This window comes from Ochlerotatus camptorhynchus, unplaced genomic scaffold (assembly GCF_037179485.1).
Source record: "Ochlerotatus camptorhynchus isolate MF236.1 unplaced genomic scaffold, CSIRO-AGI_Acam_v1.1 ptg000096l, whole genome shotgun sequence".
Taxonomy (NCBI): Eukaryota; Metazoa; Arthropoda; class Insecta; order Diptera; family Culicidae; genus Ochlerotatus; species Ochlerotatus camptorhynchus.
Genome location: NW_027040586.1, coordinates 1,848,488 through 1,863,225, shown reverse-complemented (window position 1 = coordinate 1,863,225; position 14,738 = coordinate 1,848,488). Strand labels below are relative to the sequence as shown.

The 14,738-nt window shown below is 42.3% G+C and overlaps 1 protein-coding gene across 1 annotated transcript in view; it reads left to right on the top strand.

Moving 5' to 3' along the window:
- Window positions 1-2,599: 2,599 nt before the first annotated feature.
- Pmp70 (ATP binding cassette subfamily D member Pmp70) overlaps window positions 2,600-14,738 on the top strand; it is a 60,081-nt gene continuing 47,942 nt past the window's right edge. The window contains exon 1 of the mRNA XM_065218993.1: window positions 2,600-2,971. Coding sequence (XP_065075065.1) covers window positions 2,856-2,971 — 116 coding nt within the window. The 5' untranslated portion in view covers window positions 2,600-2,855. The remainder of the gene's footprint in view (window positions 2,972-14,738) is intronic.

Genomic DNA, 14,738 nt, shown 5'->3' with positions numbered 1-14,738 from the left:
GTTCCGCTTCCGCTGTCATTGCGCTTGGACCTTAAGACCACTGGGTCCCGAAGAAAATCATTATTATTTTTGGCTCACTCAGTACCAGAACAACGGTCCCAAGCAGTCCCAAGCTATTTCACTCACCCCTGCATGTTCTGCATGAATCCACACACCCCTGATGTTATCTGTCAAACTTTCATAGCGAATCAAAACAAACATAGTGTAGTAATAGAATTTCAACTAGAATAGGGTACGTTAATCGTTTGCTTGGGACCAATAGGGTACTAAAGTGGTGAGCCAATTTAAAATCGTTAGTTTCGTATTGATATTAGCATATTGCAATGGGGTGCGTTCATCAATTTGCTTGCGATAAATAGGCTAGTCAAGCAGTGAGCCAATTTAAAATCGATAGTTTCGGTAAGATCAAGTTATGGTTCGCGTTGATGCGAGAGGTTTTAAACTTTTTTAAGTGGATATGCCACAGATGCTAGGCCTGGGCTGAGGTTCGGTCATAGAGGTAACTCTAAAGGCCCAAACGCAATGTGGGCGGAAGCGGAGCGGAAACGGAAAGTTTGACAGTTGTCACAAATGACATCAAGCTGCCTAGCCGAAGTCGATTTGATTCTAACTTGTTTTCAATCCGACAAGTAGGCTCTACTCTGATCGGGCTTTTCCGCTGCCGCTGCCATTCCGCTTCCGCTGTCATTGCGCTTGGACCTTAAGACCACTGGGTCCCGAAGAAAATCATTATTATTTTTGGCTCACTCAGTACCAGAACAACGGTCCCAAGCAGTCCCAAGCTATTTCACTCACCCCTGCATGTTCTGCATGAATCCACACACCCCTGATGTTATCTGTCAAACTTTCATAGCGAATCAAAACAAACATAGTGTAGTAATAGAATTTCAACTAGAATAGGGTACGTTAATCGTTTGCTTGGCACCAATAGGCTACTAAAGTGGTGAGCCAATTTAAAATCGTTAGTTTCGTATTGATTGTTGGTTCGGTCGTCAATGAATGACAACTGCCAACCATTTGTGCAGATATTTCGTTACTTTCAGTGCGAGTTCCAGCGCAACTTGGATGCTTATTGGAATTGGCCCCGTAATTTTGCCAATACTCTTTCCAAAATTCTTCAACATTCTTCTACATATCTTTTTGAGAGTTAAAATTGCCACCCCAACTATCACAAAGCAGCTGCTCAAGAAAGTGACACTTAACATAATGCACACTAAAAATAACATAAGCATGATGCTCGATAATTATTACACATCCTAGATTATCGATGAATAGTCGATGAAATCGGATAAAATCGGCAAGTTGGAACCAGCCTCAGGCTGAAAGCCTCCTAAATAAAGACAAATCAATCAATCAAAATCGGCAGGCGCCTGTTATTATTCGTTATTAATCGAATTTATCCACAATGTATTGTAATTAACCACTTCATTCGAGCAGTTAAAATGACGTTTACTACAACTCGAACTTTGACATAAAACATAATTTTGAGATTTTTTCTTCTAGAACCTCGAGAAAAGTAGCCAACATTTGTGCGTTTCATGAAAAAATAGAAATTAGTTGGTCCAGTTTTGTGAAATCGCTGGTAGAAACTCACCCCAAAACTGCTTGACAGAGTGGTCAATTATGAACCAAATTTTATTTAAAGCCCTGAAATGAAAAGTGCAACGGATTACTTTCGTCCCCCTCGATGTTTACAAAAGCTGATAGGCCCTTTTCAATTGTGTGTCGATACATATTCGAGCAAAGACATACTCTAGTACTTCTTTATCCAAACGCCCATCTGTCGTTTTGACACTTCTGACAGCATAAAAATTTCGCCCTTCCGCGGGTGTTCCTGCGTTCCGTCTCTTCCAGCTTCATGCGCTATACACGATCGTCGCGTCAAAAGTGACCACTCTCTGTGCCGTGGGTATCGATTCCTTCATTCAGTCAGTCCAGTAGAGATATGTCGTTCGTCTTGCACGGTTCTCGTTGTCGTCGTGGTGGTCATCGTTGCTTTCCGGGCTGTGGCCATTAATTTGTTACCGTTTCTTGGTGTCTGCACTATAGCTATAGCAAAATCGCGATCATCAGATCCCTTTGTTGGGGGTGCATTGGTAGTGTTTTTAGATTGGCGTTTCGGCGAATTCTCTGCTCAACCTCCATTCTTTTCTAGTGGGCAAGATTGATTACCTTTCATCAGCACCCGCCAGAAGAGTGCGCAGTGTGTGTGCTGAAGGTGGAAAGTAAATCCGCAAAGTGGCAACAAAGTTCAACATTATTCCGTTCAGTGGTTTTCCGTTCGGTCGGGTTGACTACTGATTGAGTGCGGTGGTTATAATCGATTCCTCAGCGGTGCGTTTAATAGTGCTCTGGAAGAAGAAAACCTACAAGAATTGATTTTGATTCGTTTCGGGCTCTCTGGTGTACAACAAGTGCTGTGTCACTTCAATGAGGTACAGAGAGAGGTGACGCAGATCGTGAAATAGGGTTGTATTAGTAAACCAAAAAATCAACGTAAACGCAAGTAGTGACGTCACTACTTGCGTGTACTTGCGTGTATCGTACAGTGGTTGTGTGAGTGATTGCTTCACCTCGGTAATCCAGCTCATTGGTGTCACTTCCCTGTGTGCTGGTGTATTATAGTGGAGCACAAAGATAGCAATAGGCTGCCAAGTGTATCTGGCTGCAGTCAGTGAATTGAATTTAATTCCACCTTCATTACGTTTTCCAACAAACGAAAAGCGAAGAAGTGAACGGAAAGCCGATCGCTACAGTATTGCATCGTACGTTGTGAGTCCGGAGTAGGGATAATCGGAAGTATATAATTTCTAACACTCTTAGAAAGCTGGATTGTGGAGCTGTTCTAACAGGAAATGGCACCCAATTTGAGTAAGCTAGTTGGAGGGAATCATAACCTTGCGATAGCGATCGCAGGATGTACCGCTGCCACCTGGATAATTATATACGGCAAGCAGGTTCACAAAGCTCGGTAAGTTCTCTCTTCCGTCTCGCGATGGTCATTTACTGCATGTACTTAAATGTATGTATATCATTTTGTCCGCAAACGAGTTACCGATTGCGTAATTATGTACAGCTGACGGTGAGCGATAAGCTCAGCTTGTTATCATAATGCTCTTCAATGAATTTTATTCTTCGTTGCACTGTGGTTTCGAACGATAAAGCATCATTACTAAAAATCGACGTGGTAACGCTGGATTCACACTTCTATACCTAGTAAAATGGCATAACACGGTTTGACCAGTAGTTGTTCTTCCTTATATACGTAATATTAGATTAGCATAGTCTTTAAATCCCATGAACAAACTATATCCAAAATTGCTTAATAGTAAGTTTAAACTATAGCTGATATCACGTAATATAAGCTCTCTTGGTATCAAAACTCATTCATATGATTTCCGGTGAATTTGATGTATGAGTGCTCATTGCAAGACAGCCTATATTACGTAGTATAACTCTCAGCAGCTTTTAAATGAAATTTCACCCATCAGTAATTTACACGATTTAAACGAACTTTTGTGCTATTGCAAAATCAATTGTCTTCGATAAATATTAATTTCGTTCTATATTGCACGCCCGAAAAGCTGCTAAATATTCCACACAAAATGGCTAGTTCAATAGCTTGTAGAATGGATACAATGCACTGCAACGGTTTCCGTGGTGATAGACCTATTACACGCGTACTCCGCTTTTTATGCTAATGAAATAAAGTTCAAGGGGCACATTGTTCTGGAATGGTTCCATTTGAACGGTCAAAAGTGATTCAAAAATTACGCATTCTCTTTTGATAGCAACGTATCTTGGACGTTATTTTTTACCCTTAACACATATAAGGAAAAGGGCTGACGATTCTAAATACGAACAGTATGTTATTGAGCAGCATAATATTATGATCGGAGTCGACGAGGTACAAGGCCCAAAATGTTATCACAGAAAAACCAACAACAATCAGCTTTCAACAAATTGGTTTAATTCGTCTCAGACCTAGATAAACCCTTTTGATCATGTGTAGTATTTTTCACAGAGAATGTAGGATTGTATATAATAAATAAACTTCACCCCCGCACGACATGGTGCGAAACGCTGATAAGATCGGTAATTATCAAATTATCAAGGGCGCGCGTCGTGGGCTATGCTTGAGGGGGATCTACAGAGAAACTAGATGTTTTCGACCATCGTATGCCTAGGACTGCTAGAGTGTAGCTTAATTTTTTTTTGTTGCGTCATTACACCGAACCATCAGTCAAAATGCGAGGGGGCGACTCTATCTAAGATGCAGGAAATTTTTGCTTTGCTGTTGTGAGATGCACTCGCGCTTAATAGATAGAAACACGATTGATTATGATTCTGAAGATTTCCTGCAAAAGGGTGGAGAGCGATGCGAGTAGATAGGTTTAGATGCAAGAGATGAAAAATGGGTTATTAAGCCAAATTTTGAATAATCATCCATATTCCGGTGGTCCCGCATCAGTATTGATCCAATTAAAGAAAACAATGGGAACGGCCCTGGAGTAATGGCTAACATTCATACACTCTAGTATTCTTATATACAGAGATTCGCGGAAGCATTATCCAGACGATCTGGCAACGTGATATGTTTTGTTTGCAAAAGCTGCCAATACTTGCCGCGGAGCAGCTTTATCGCAGGGGATGGATATAAAGCCCTACAGCCCCTTGTGACAGTCGTCCATACTTTTACTGCAGGGCTTTAGATGGATATGGTTGTCATATCGCTTAAGTTTGCTGCGTACCGAACACAGCGTTGCCAGAATGTTTTAAAGCTTATCGGTATCAAAGGTTTTAAAAAATCGGTATTTATCGGTTTTCAATATTTTAATTAATTTTATATTTTTGCCGTTTTTGAAAGCAAAAATTTTAACTTTTGGATTATGATCGGACAAATTTTGGAAGAAAATTCAGGGAATGTTTGAATTAGCTTCTGGAGGAAGCTGAAAACAACATCCAAAGAATGTCGAAATAAGCTCTACTGGAGGAAATTTGAGGAAAGTTCTGAGAGAAGTCGGAAAAACATCCGCGGAACTTCAAAGACATAAATTGAGAAGCTTCTGGCGAAAATTCAAAGAAACTTTCAGAAAACAATCGGATTTCACAATCAAAGGAAGGCAGAAAAGTATCGGAAATTGGAAGTAAACTCCAAAAGTAGCCGTTTCCAGGGGCAGCCAGAAGAAGCTCGGAAAAACCTTGCAATAGAAGTAAAAAAACCAACTGGACAAAATTCCAGAACTAGGCGAAAGAAATTTCTGGGAGAAGTTTAAAGAAATTTCTGGAGAAAGTCGGAAGCCAGAGCGCTTATGGAACAGTCGAAAGAAACAAGGAAATAATTCCGGAAGAAAGAGCTCCTGGGGGATGTTCTGATGATCCAAAAAAATTTTCCAAATGGTCATAAACATCCCTGAAGACCTCGCAATGCCCCTGAAATTTTTGGAACATTCCTGAAATGTACTTATGGATTTTATGCTGTTTTGGAGTACTCTTATCATTTTTGAAATACTTGGAACTTCCCTAATTATAATGGGACTACCGGAATATCTCTAATCAATTTTGAAGGTCTCTAGACTTTCTAGATTACAAAATTTCTTAAGCGCACAATTTTCGTGATTTTTTTTTAAATTATAGTCACTTTAACGCTCTTGGGTCATTCGTGACTTGTCCGGGAGTGAGATTCAAACTCGTGACTTTGGCGTGAGAGGTATGGATGCTAACCTCTACGCCGGGGTTGCCCCCAATTTTCTTGAATTTATTGTAACATCAGCATTGAAGTTCTCTGATTTTTCCGATTTTCCTAATTTTTAAAAGTTATTGACACTGCCATTAATAAGCACGGAACTTCCCATAAAATGTTCTCACAATGTGCCAATGCTCATGTAACTACTCTTTGCATGAACCCCTCGGAACATTGCTGAAGTTGTCGGAAATTGCCTGAGTTTCTCGGAACTCCTTTAAAATTTCAGCGATTTCTGTGAAAATTATTGATCTGTCCTGATGTTCTCGGAGCTTCGCACAGTTCTCTCAATTCTCCTGAAACTAATGGAACTGTCTTGAAAACCTTAAATTTTCCAGAAGTTCTTTGGATTTATGAAGTATCCAAAATATTTATGATGTATACTTAAGTGCACTGGAGTTCGCTGGACCGGGTTTTTGAATTTTAACAAGTTATTGAAACATTCATTAATTTATCGAAATTTACTCAAAAGCCTGAACTTTTCCGAAGTTTCAGAACTTCTTAAAAGTTCCTGAAACTATTGTGGATCCGCAATCCAAATCTGGAAGCATCCCTGAAGTTCCGGGAAAGTTGAAAAAACTGGCGGTAGAAGATGGAAGAATCATTCATTCCAAGGGAAGTCGAAATAAGTTTCCGAGAGGAATCGTAAAATAATTTACGATGTAAGGTGGAAGAAAATCCAGGAAGTTAAATAATGTTGAAAAAGTATTTCCCGATTCCTCCGGAATTACCAGAAAGAGCAATCGACTGTTTATCGATTCATGGGTAGCCAAAAACGGTGAGGAAATTGAAACATTAATCGAAAGAGTTTCCATATGACATTTTTGAAGATGATTTTTTTTTTAGAATTTGAGTTATTCAAAAAGATAGAAGTCTTTCACAATAATTTTCTCCGAAATTCGGGCACGGGCAGGTAATTTTCATTTTGATTATTTAAAAAAATCGGTATAAATCGGTATAAAACCTCAAAAATCGGTATTTTGAGGAACCTTATCGGTATATCGGTATCTAGTTCGGAAATCGGTATAAATACCGATAAATCGGTATATCTGGCAACGCTGACCGAACATCTGCAACGTTGTCAGCGGTACCATGATATCTAGAGTAACATTTGAAATGGGCCTATGTCCAAAACGTAAACAAACCAGAAAATGAATTTTAAATTTTTGCCGCCTCTATTCAATTCATATTTAAGAAAATTGAAGTATTTTAGGCATTTATATTGTTCACAATAACAATAGTAACTGTATCTCAGTATACAACATCCAAAATATGCGAAAACCTTTCAAAAATATATGAAAATCGATAACAATATAATTTCATACATTAATAAGCCTTTTTTGTGAATCTTTCAATGGATTGGCCCTTTTTGTTAAGCCGTTGTGCTTGTCATCAGAAATGGTAGGCCCTTTGCTAAGCCTTTTCGCAACGTCAAATAAATTCAAAACAAATCATCGGCCCTGCCTCAAGCAGTAGGGCCTAGCTTTGGTTTGAAATTTTTCAATCATCGGCCCTTCTACGTCACTAGGCTTAACAATGAAATGAAATAAATGAATGGTTGGCCGTTTTAGCGTGCGGGCCTATAAATGAATCGAAAAATTTCGTTGATCGGCCGTTTCGAAAATCGAGTTATTTTTAATGATTTTTCTCGATTATGCGGAACTTTCTTACACTATTAGTAGCTATCAAGCGGTGCTAAAGAATGGTATCAAAACCCGATTTGTTTACGTTTTGGACATAGGCCCATTTCAAATGTTACTCTAGATATAACAATGTTGTTTTGATGTTGAGTACGTGTGTTCAGCTATATGTCAAACCCCTGCTTTATCGTTGTCTACGCTACGAGTTTGTTTGTTTACGTTGTTTGAATTCTCAGTGGACTGGTGAACTATTTTTTGTCAAATTTTGCCTTAAACCCGGTCGTGGAAGTGCACCGAAGTGTAAAAATGTAAGTTTTTTTTTTCGGTTTCCGAATAACGCTGAACTTCGCTATGCGTTCGTGCAATGTATGATATTATGATTATGATATCTAGTAAAAATGTAATGCTTCTTCCAGTACCACTTCGAGCACACACAATTGTATTTTGCTAAAAAATCAAGAAATATTGCTGGAACTTATTAAAAAGGGTAATTAATGTGCGAGGTTTCGTCTTATCGTCTTGGTGTCTGCGGTGCACTGATTTCTCATTTATGATACAAGCAATAAGTGCTCCGAAGACACCAGAACAATTTGACTGAATCGTGCATTTTCATCACACTTTTTGCATTTTTGGGGCTGTCCAGTTTCAGAATCAATCGGCAATATTAACCGAGCTGCAAAATCTATAAAAATTATTCATTCACAATTTATCATATAAGTTAGAAACGGACGACGCGATTTACAAGCTCAGCATATTCACACGCCAATCCATCGAACGATCGAAGTGTTTACTTCTCACGCCGAACCGCCGGATGCACCGGATAAACAATCATAATCAGTTGCTGATATCATCACATCCCAATGAGAGCTTGACCAACCTACGATAGCCAGCACCGGAGCGTAAACATAAACATACTACGCATTCATCAGAAGGAGAACCTTCTTGGTAGCATAAGATTAAAAATGTAGTTAGTCTTAAGTGATCAGTGAATAAATACAGAGTTAAAGTTCATAAAAGATTTTTTTCCAAATCAGTAGAAGGATATTCTTAACTTATAATTGATAGTTATGCTTAAAAACCTCTTATGGTAACATGCGCATTTTACTGCTATAATATTTTTTTATTTATAAACGTTTTGTTTGACTTTATTCTACCCCGATTACAATACTTTTGAACGCAATAAGAAATGTTCTGATAGCAAAATTCAGCAGTTTTGATTGCGGAAAATTGGTAAAATAATATGTTTTACAATCCTGATGAATGTAGGCGTCTTAGTGGAACAGTAGAGTACATCTTCGAAACAGCAAGACTCAACGGATACAAGGAGACCACAATCCAGGCAATCATCGATAAAAAAGCGAGAATTCTACAAAGGAGATTATTTACAACCCTCACCGCAGCACCTGAACCATTGAAACGAGTGTCCATTCCATTTGATCAATATATTACTTGTAAGCTAAGACCACAGTTAAAACAATTCGGATTAGATTTAGTTTTCACCAGTAGACATAACCAGTAGAAATCATTGTTAGGATCCACTAAAGACCCAGGTAATGTTTTAGGTAAAGCAGGTGTATATAAAATAAGCTGTAATCATTGTAACAAAGTATATGTAGGACAAACCAAGAGAACTTTAGCAACTAAATTTAGAGAACATATAGCGGAGGTTAATAAGGTCAAAAAGCAAGAGGAAAAAGGCCTAACATATGATTTCAAATCAAAGGTTGCAGAACACATCTTCACAGAGGACCACCAACTATCGACGGAGGACATCACGATTTTACGAACCGTATCTACACCATGGAAATTGGATGTTGCAGAAAGCCTCGAGATCAACAAACAACGTAATTCAACTTTACTCAACAGGACACTCAAGGAAACGGACACACATGGCTTTTCAAGTTACTACCTAGGACACATCAACGAGTAAGCAGCGGAGTACCTGTTCCTATAGAAAATTAAATTTAAGTTTACCTAGTTTCTAAGTGAAAATGTACCTGTGTTAATATATATTCGGTAAATGCGATGTTTTTCTTCAGTCGAGTATTAGTACAAGACACTGAAGAAGTCTGCACATTGTAGACGAAATACGCGTATCTGTCAAGGATAAGCAAATAATGTAGTGGAATTAAATGGAAAATACTAATCCTTCTCTCTCTCATTATATGTTTTACCAAATTTACGGTGAAAATGGTATTTTACAGAACGTATCCAGCAAAAAAGTACCGAAAAATATTTAAGATATTTGGTGTGTAGTACAGCCAAGCTGTCCAACGAAAATCGCAACCAATTCGTCAAAGAATACCAGTACTTTCCTGCACACTCACTCCGAATGCTATACAGGGAACTTTCCGAGAACTTCGAAGGACAAATCTGACGGTGATAGCTCGAAAAAGACAACACCAGCTGCACCGTATGTGATGGAAGATGCAAGACTGCATCGAGTTGTAAACGTTTCCTTGAACTCTCTCGAGATTCCAAGTGGGCTGCAGTAAGGGAGTTTGGACTATGCCGCCGCTGTCTCCGCCGCCACGAAGGGAGATGTGACACGAAGCCATGTGGAAGAAATGGTTGTGCGTTCTATCACCACGAGCTACTCCATAACGACAACAGATCCCAACACCTTGCATCGAGCCACCCGGCAAGTACAGCATCATCCGCAGTCCCACAAGCTGGACCTAGTGCAGCCCATGGATGTAACACCCACCAGTCCGCTGCAAATGCCGTATTGTTCCGCTATCTTCCCGTTATTCTGTACAGAAACGGTGAAGCTGTCAAAACTTACGCCTTCCTGTGGGCAGGATTGGCCCACACAGAGTTCGATTTAAGCACAGGGAATTCGTCACCGCGTAAGAAATAACATGAAATATACTTTTGCTGATTACGATGAACAACGTGTTATTTATTGCGACGTTAGAAAAACAAGAAAGGTGGTACACTTTCTCTTTGCTGTTTTGACAGCTTCAGTTCAGTGGCTCAGCGCCCCTGTGGTAGCTTTATACGCTCAACACTCCTCCTAGCTGATCCACTGACCCCTCCTTCTTCTGAAGTCAACTTCACAAGTCCGAGCTCGGCTGCAAACTGCTGCATCTTCAATGATCCCAACGGCTTGGTGAAAACATCAGCAACCATTCTTTCCATAGGACAATATCCCAACTGAATCAGTCCCTTGGCGCACAGATCCTTCGCATGATGGTGCTTAGTATCGATATGCTTGCTACGCTTATTCTGCCGCTCCAACGATACGATGTCAATGCAGCTACGGTTATCCTCATTGCTCAACGTTGGCTGCTTCTGATCTTCTTCTAGCACACGAAGTAGTCGGCGCAGCCATACTGCCTCTTGTGCCGCCTCCGAGAGTGCGACATATTCAGCCTCCATAGTAAATGTTGAAACACAGTTCTGCTTCCTGCTTGCCCAGCTAACCGTTGCTCCACTCAGCATGAAAGCAAATCCGCTGGTAGATTTCCGGTCCGAAACATATCCGGCCCAGTCTGCATCACTGTATCCAACCAGTTTCAAGCCATCTTCCTGTTCAACTCCAAGCCGCAATACCAAATCTTCGGTACCGATCAGGTATAGGACAACTCGCTTCAGCTCGATCCAATCCTGCTGCGTCGGACGGCTGCAACTCCGACTGAGAATCGACACGGCTGCTGCAATGTCAGGTCTTGTGTTCGTGGCCACGTACAACAGCGCACCAACGAGACTGTGGAATTGTACGTTGTCAGCAAGTGGCTCCTTTGGCTTTGTCAAGCCCGTAACGGTCGGCGATTTCCCGAATGAACGACTTCTGGTTGAGCGAATAGAATCCATCACTGTGCTTTTGGACCTTTATATCCAGGAATTGGCTTATCCCTCCCAACGACGAGATTTCGAAATGTTTCCACAGCTCTTGCTCCAGCAAATCCATCTGACGCCGATGCCGGCAGACTACAACCATGTCGTCGACGTAGATGAGCAAGTACATCCACTCACCGTTAACCAACCGCTTTGAGAACAAACAAGCATCCGATTCTGACTGATGGAATCCCAAATCCAAAAGCACTTTCTTAACCGTCGTGTTCCACGCACGGGCTGCTTGTTTTAGTCCGTACAGGCTTCGATTCAGCTTGCATACCAACTTCTCCTTTCCCAGCTCCATGTATCCCGGGGGTTGACGCATATAAATGTCCTCACTTAAAGCTCCATTCAGGTACGCATTCTTCACGTCGATGTGACGAACTTGCACCTTCCTATGACCCACCACTGTCAGCAGTACTCTGAATGTTGATTGCATAGCGACTGGCGCGAACACCTCGCTGAAGTCCATGTCGTTTCGCTGCGCAAATCCTTGGGCAACAAGCCTTGCCTTATACCGCACCACTTTTCCAGCGGAGTCCTTCTTCTTCTTGAAGACCCACTTCGAGCCTATCGCCTGTCGACCAACTGGTAACGGCACCAACGACTACGTATTGTTGGATAACAGTGACTCGAATTCTTTTCTTCGTTCATCGCCTTGATCCATTTATCGCTGTTAACACTGCTCACCGCTTCGTGGTGGTTCTTCGGTTCTCGATCATCCACGTTGGCGATTCCGACGACGAAATCTTCAAACCTTACTGGTAACACTCCTGCATTTTCTCGCAGCGGTCTACTCGGACCTACTTGATCATCGTTTTCTTCCTCCGCATCGGAATAATCGGAAAAAACCACTGCATTCTTCTTTTTCTTCCTCAGGAAAACCTTCGAAATCCGATTCATCATCAATGCTCTCGTTAGCCACAGACGTGCCGTCCGTTGTTCTGGAACTGCTTCTTCCTTCCGCTTCAACAATCTCTTGCGGCCCGTTCCGGGCGACTGGTCCTTCAGTGCTTCACTTGGCGGCTTCTCCTGAATCTCTGAACCGAGTTCCAGGAACCTGGCATCCCGACTGATGACAATTTTGTTCGTCTTCTTATCCAAGAACCGATATCTTGATCCACAAGTATAACCGACGAAGATGAGCTTTTCCGCCCGGTTTTACAGCTTGCCTCACTTCGCGTCCGAACGAATTATCTGTGACTTTCCACCGAACTGGTTCTCAACCAGTCTCACGAAACTCATAATTTGCTGTTTTGCATCGGATTTATCTTTTAGCAAATACATGACTACGTACATGCTGTAATCATCGATGAGCATCAAAAAATACTTCCAACCACCAGGTGTGACGTTACTCATCGGTCCGCACGGATCGGTGTGGCTCAGCTGCAACGGCTGCGTCGTCTTTCTCTCTGCCTGTTGCGGGTACGGCAAACGAGTCATCTTGCCCTTCATACACTCCTCTCATACAATCTTCGCACCGCAGTTCACTAGCTTCATTCCTGTTGCCAGATCCTCGTTCTGAATCCTCTCGAACACCGCAGGATCCCGGTGGCTGAATCTTCGGTGCCACGTATGTTGACAGTTCACGGTATGGTACTTGGCTGTTGCAACCGCTACACATTCCGACTCACTCAGAACGTATGGTCTCCGATCCATTCCGAATTTCGCAATCGTCCTTCGTAAAGAGCACGCTGAAACCTTTGTCAGCAATTTTGCTCACTGAGAGCAATCCTCCTCCGAGATTCGGCACAAAAAGAACTTTTTCCAGCTTGATTTCCACCGGGTCGCCGATTCCTTTGACGCCCTTCACGGTTCCTGCTCCGACACCTCCAGACATCGAGCTATTTCCATCCGCCATCATCACTGTAACACACGGCGACTTTTCCAGCTCGTCGAAAAAACATTGATTGCGACCGTCCACAAACGATTCAACTTCGCCGCTGCACAGATGGCTTCATCCCTGACATGCGCCGTAAAACAAACACCTTCTTCATCCGGATTCTTCGCTTGCTTCGTCTTAGCTTGATGCTGATGACTGCTACTTGGTTTGCCGCCGGAAGGTTCTCCTCCATCGCCGTACTTTTCCTTCACGCTCTGCCATTTCCGACAATCCTTCTTGAAATGCCCCAGCTTCTTACAGAAAAAGCAAACTTTTTCTTTGTTTACTTTCTCCGTTCTCAAAACTTGCTCACCAGAGGCCGAATTTCCGCTTCTGATACTTATCCATGAGCTTCGACCGAACCAACTGCAGCGTTATATCCTCATCCGGGCGCGCCTCTAGAGCAGATGCCAAGAAATGATACGATTCTGGCATGCTCCGCAACACCATGGCAATCTTTAGCTTCTCCGCTAGTTCCAATCCGGCATTCGTCAAGCGCTCGAACAACTTATCCAGCTCCAGCAGATGTTTCTCAACGTCTCCAGTCTCGCCTACCTTTGTATCACAGAGCCGATTCAGAAGAGACAGCTGGGACGTTGTTGTTGACTTCTCGTGGTATGCTTTCAAAGCATCCCACATCGCCTTCGCACTATCGCAATCCTTGATTAGCACATATTGGCTCTCCTCGATGCAGAGTCCCAGAGTGGCACGGGCTTTGCTGTCCGCTTTCCGCAAACGATCAGTTACAGGCTCCGGTTTGGCATCCGCCACGACTTGCCAAAGCTCCTCCCGGAGCATAAATATCTCCATTTGGAACTTCCAACTAGCGTAGTTGTTGTTCTCGAGCTTGGCAATCGCAAATTTGGCCGGATCTGACATCTTGCTCACGACCGGCAATGTTTTCGTGTTTTCGAATCGCTGACCGCAAAACTCACCGCGAACGAAACGATCCAAACTTCCGCAAATTTCACCACTAATCGACCGAATTCCACGATTCAGGATTGGCCCACACAGAGTTCGATTTAAGCACAGGGAATTCGTCACCGCGTAAGAAATAACGTGAAATATACTTTTACTGATTACGATGAACAACGTGTTATTTATTGCGACGTTAGAAAAACAAGAAAGGTTAATGCAAAAGGTGGTACACTTTCTCTTCGCTGTTTTGACAGCTTCAGTTCAGTGGCTCAGCGCCCCTGTGGTAGCTTTATACGCTTAACACTTCCTCGACGAGGGCTCGGCTGTGACTTTGTTGGACCAAGATCTAGCTGACCAACTGAAGCTAAATGGCCCTATCAACCCGCTCTGCCTTCGATGGACAGGTGGTACCGAGCGCAACGGGAAGAGCTCTCGCGTAGTGGATCTGAAAATAACGGGTACGCAGAACCACGCTAAGGTGTACCAACTAAATGGAGTTCGAACGGTGAAACAGTTGTTACTACCATGCCAATCCCTCGAAATGGAGGAGATTGCGCAACACGGTCGGAATTTGCCGATCGGATCATATACGAACGTTCGTCCACAAATCCTCATCGGCCTGAAACACGCTTCAGTTGGCCTGGTGTTGAAAAGTAAGGAGGGAAGTTTGGAACAACCTATAGCCGTCAAAACCAGACTTGGCTGGACAATCTGC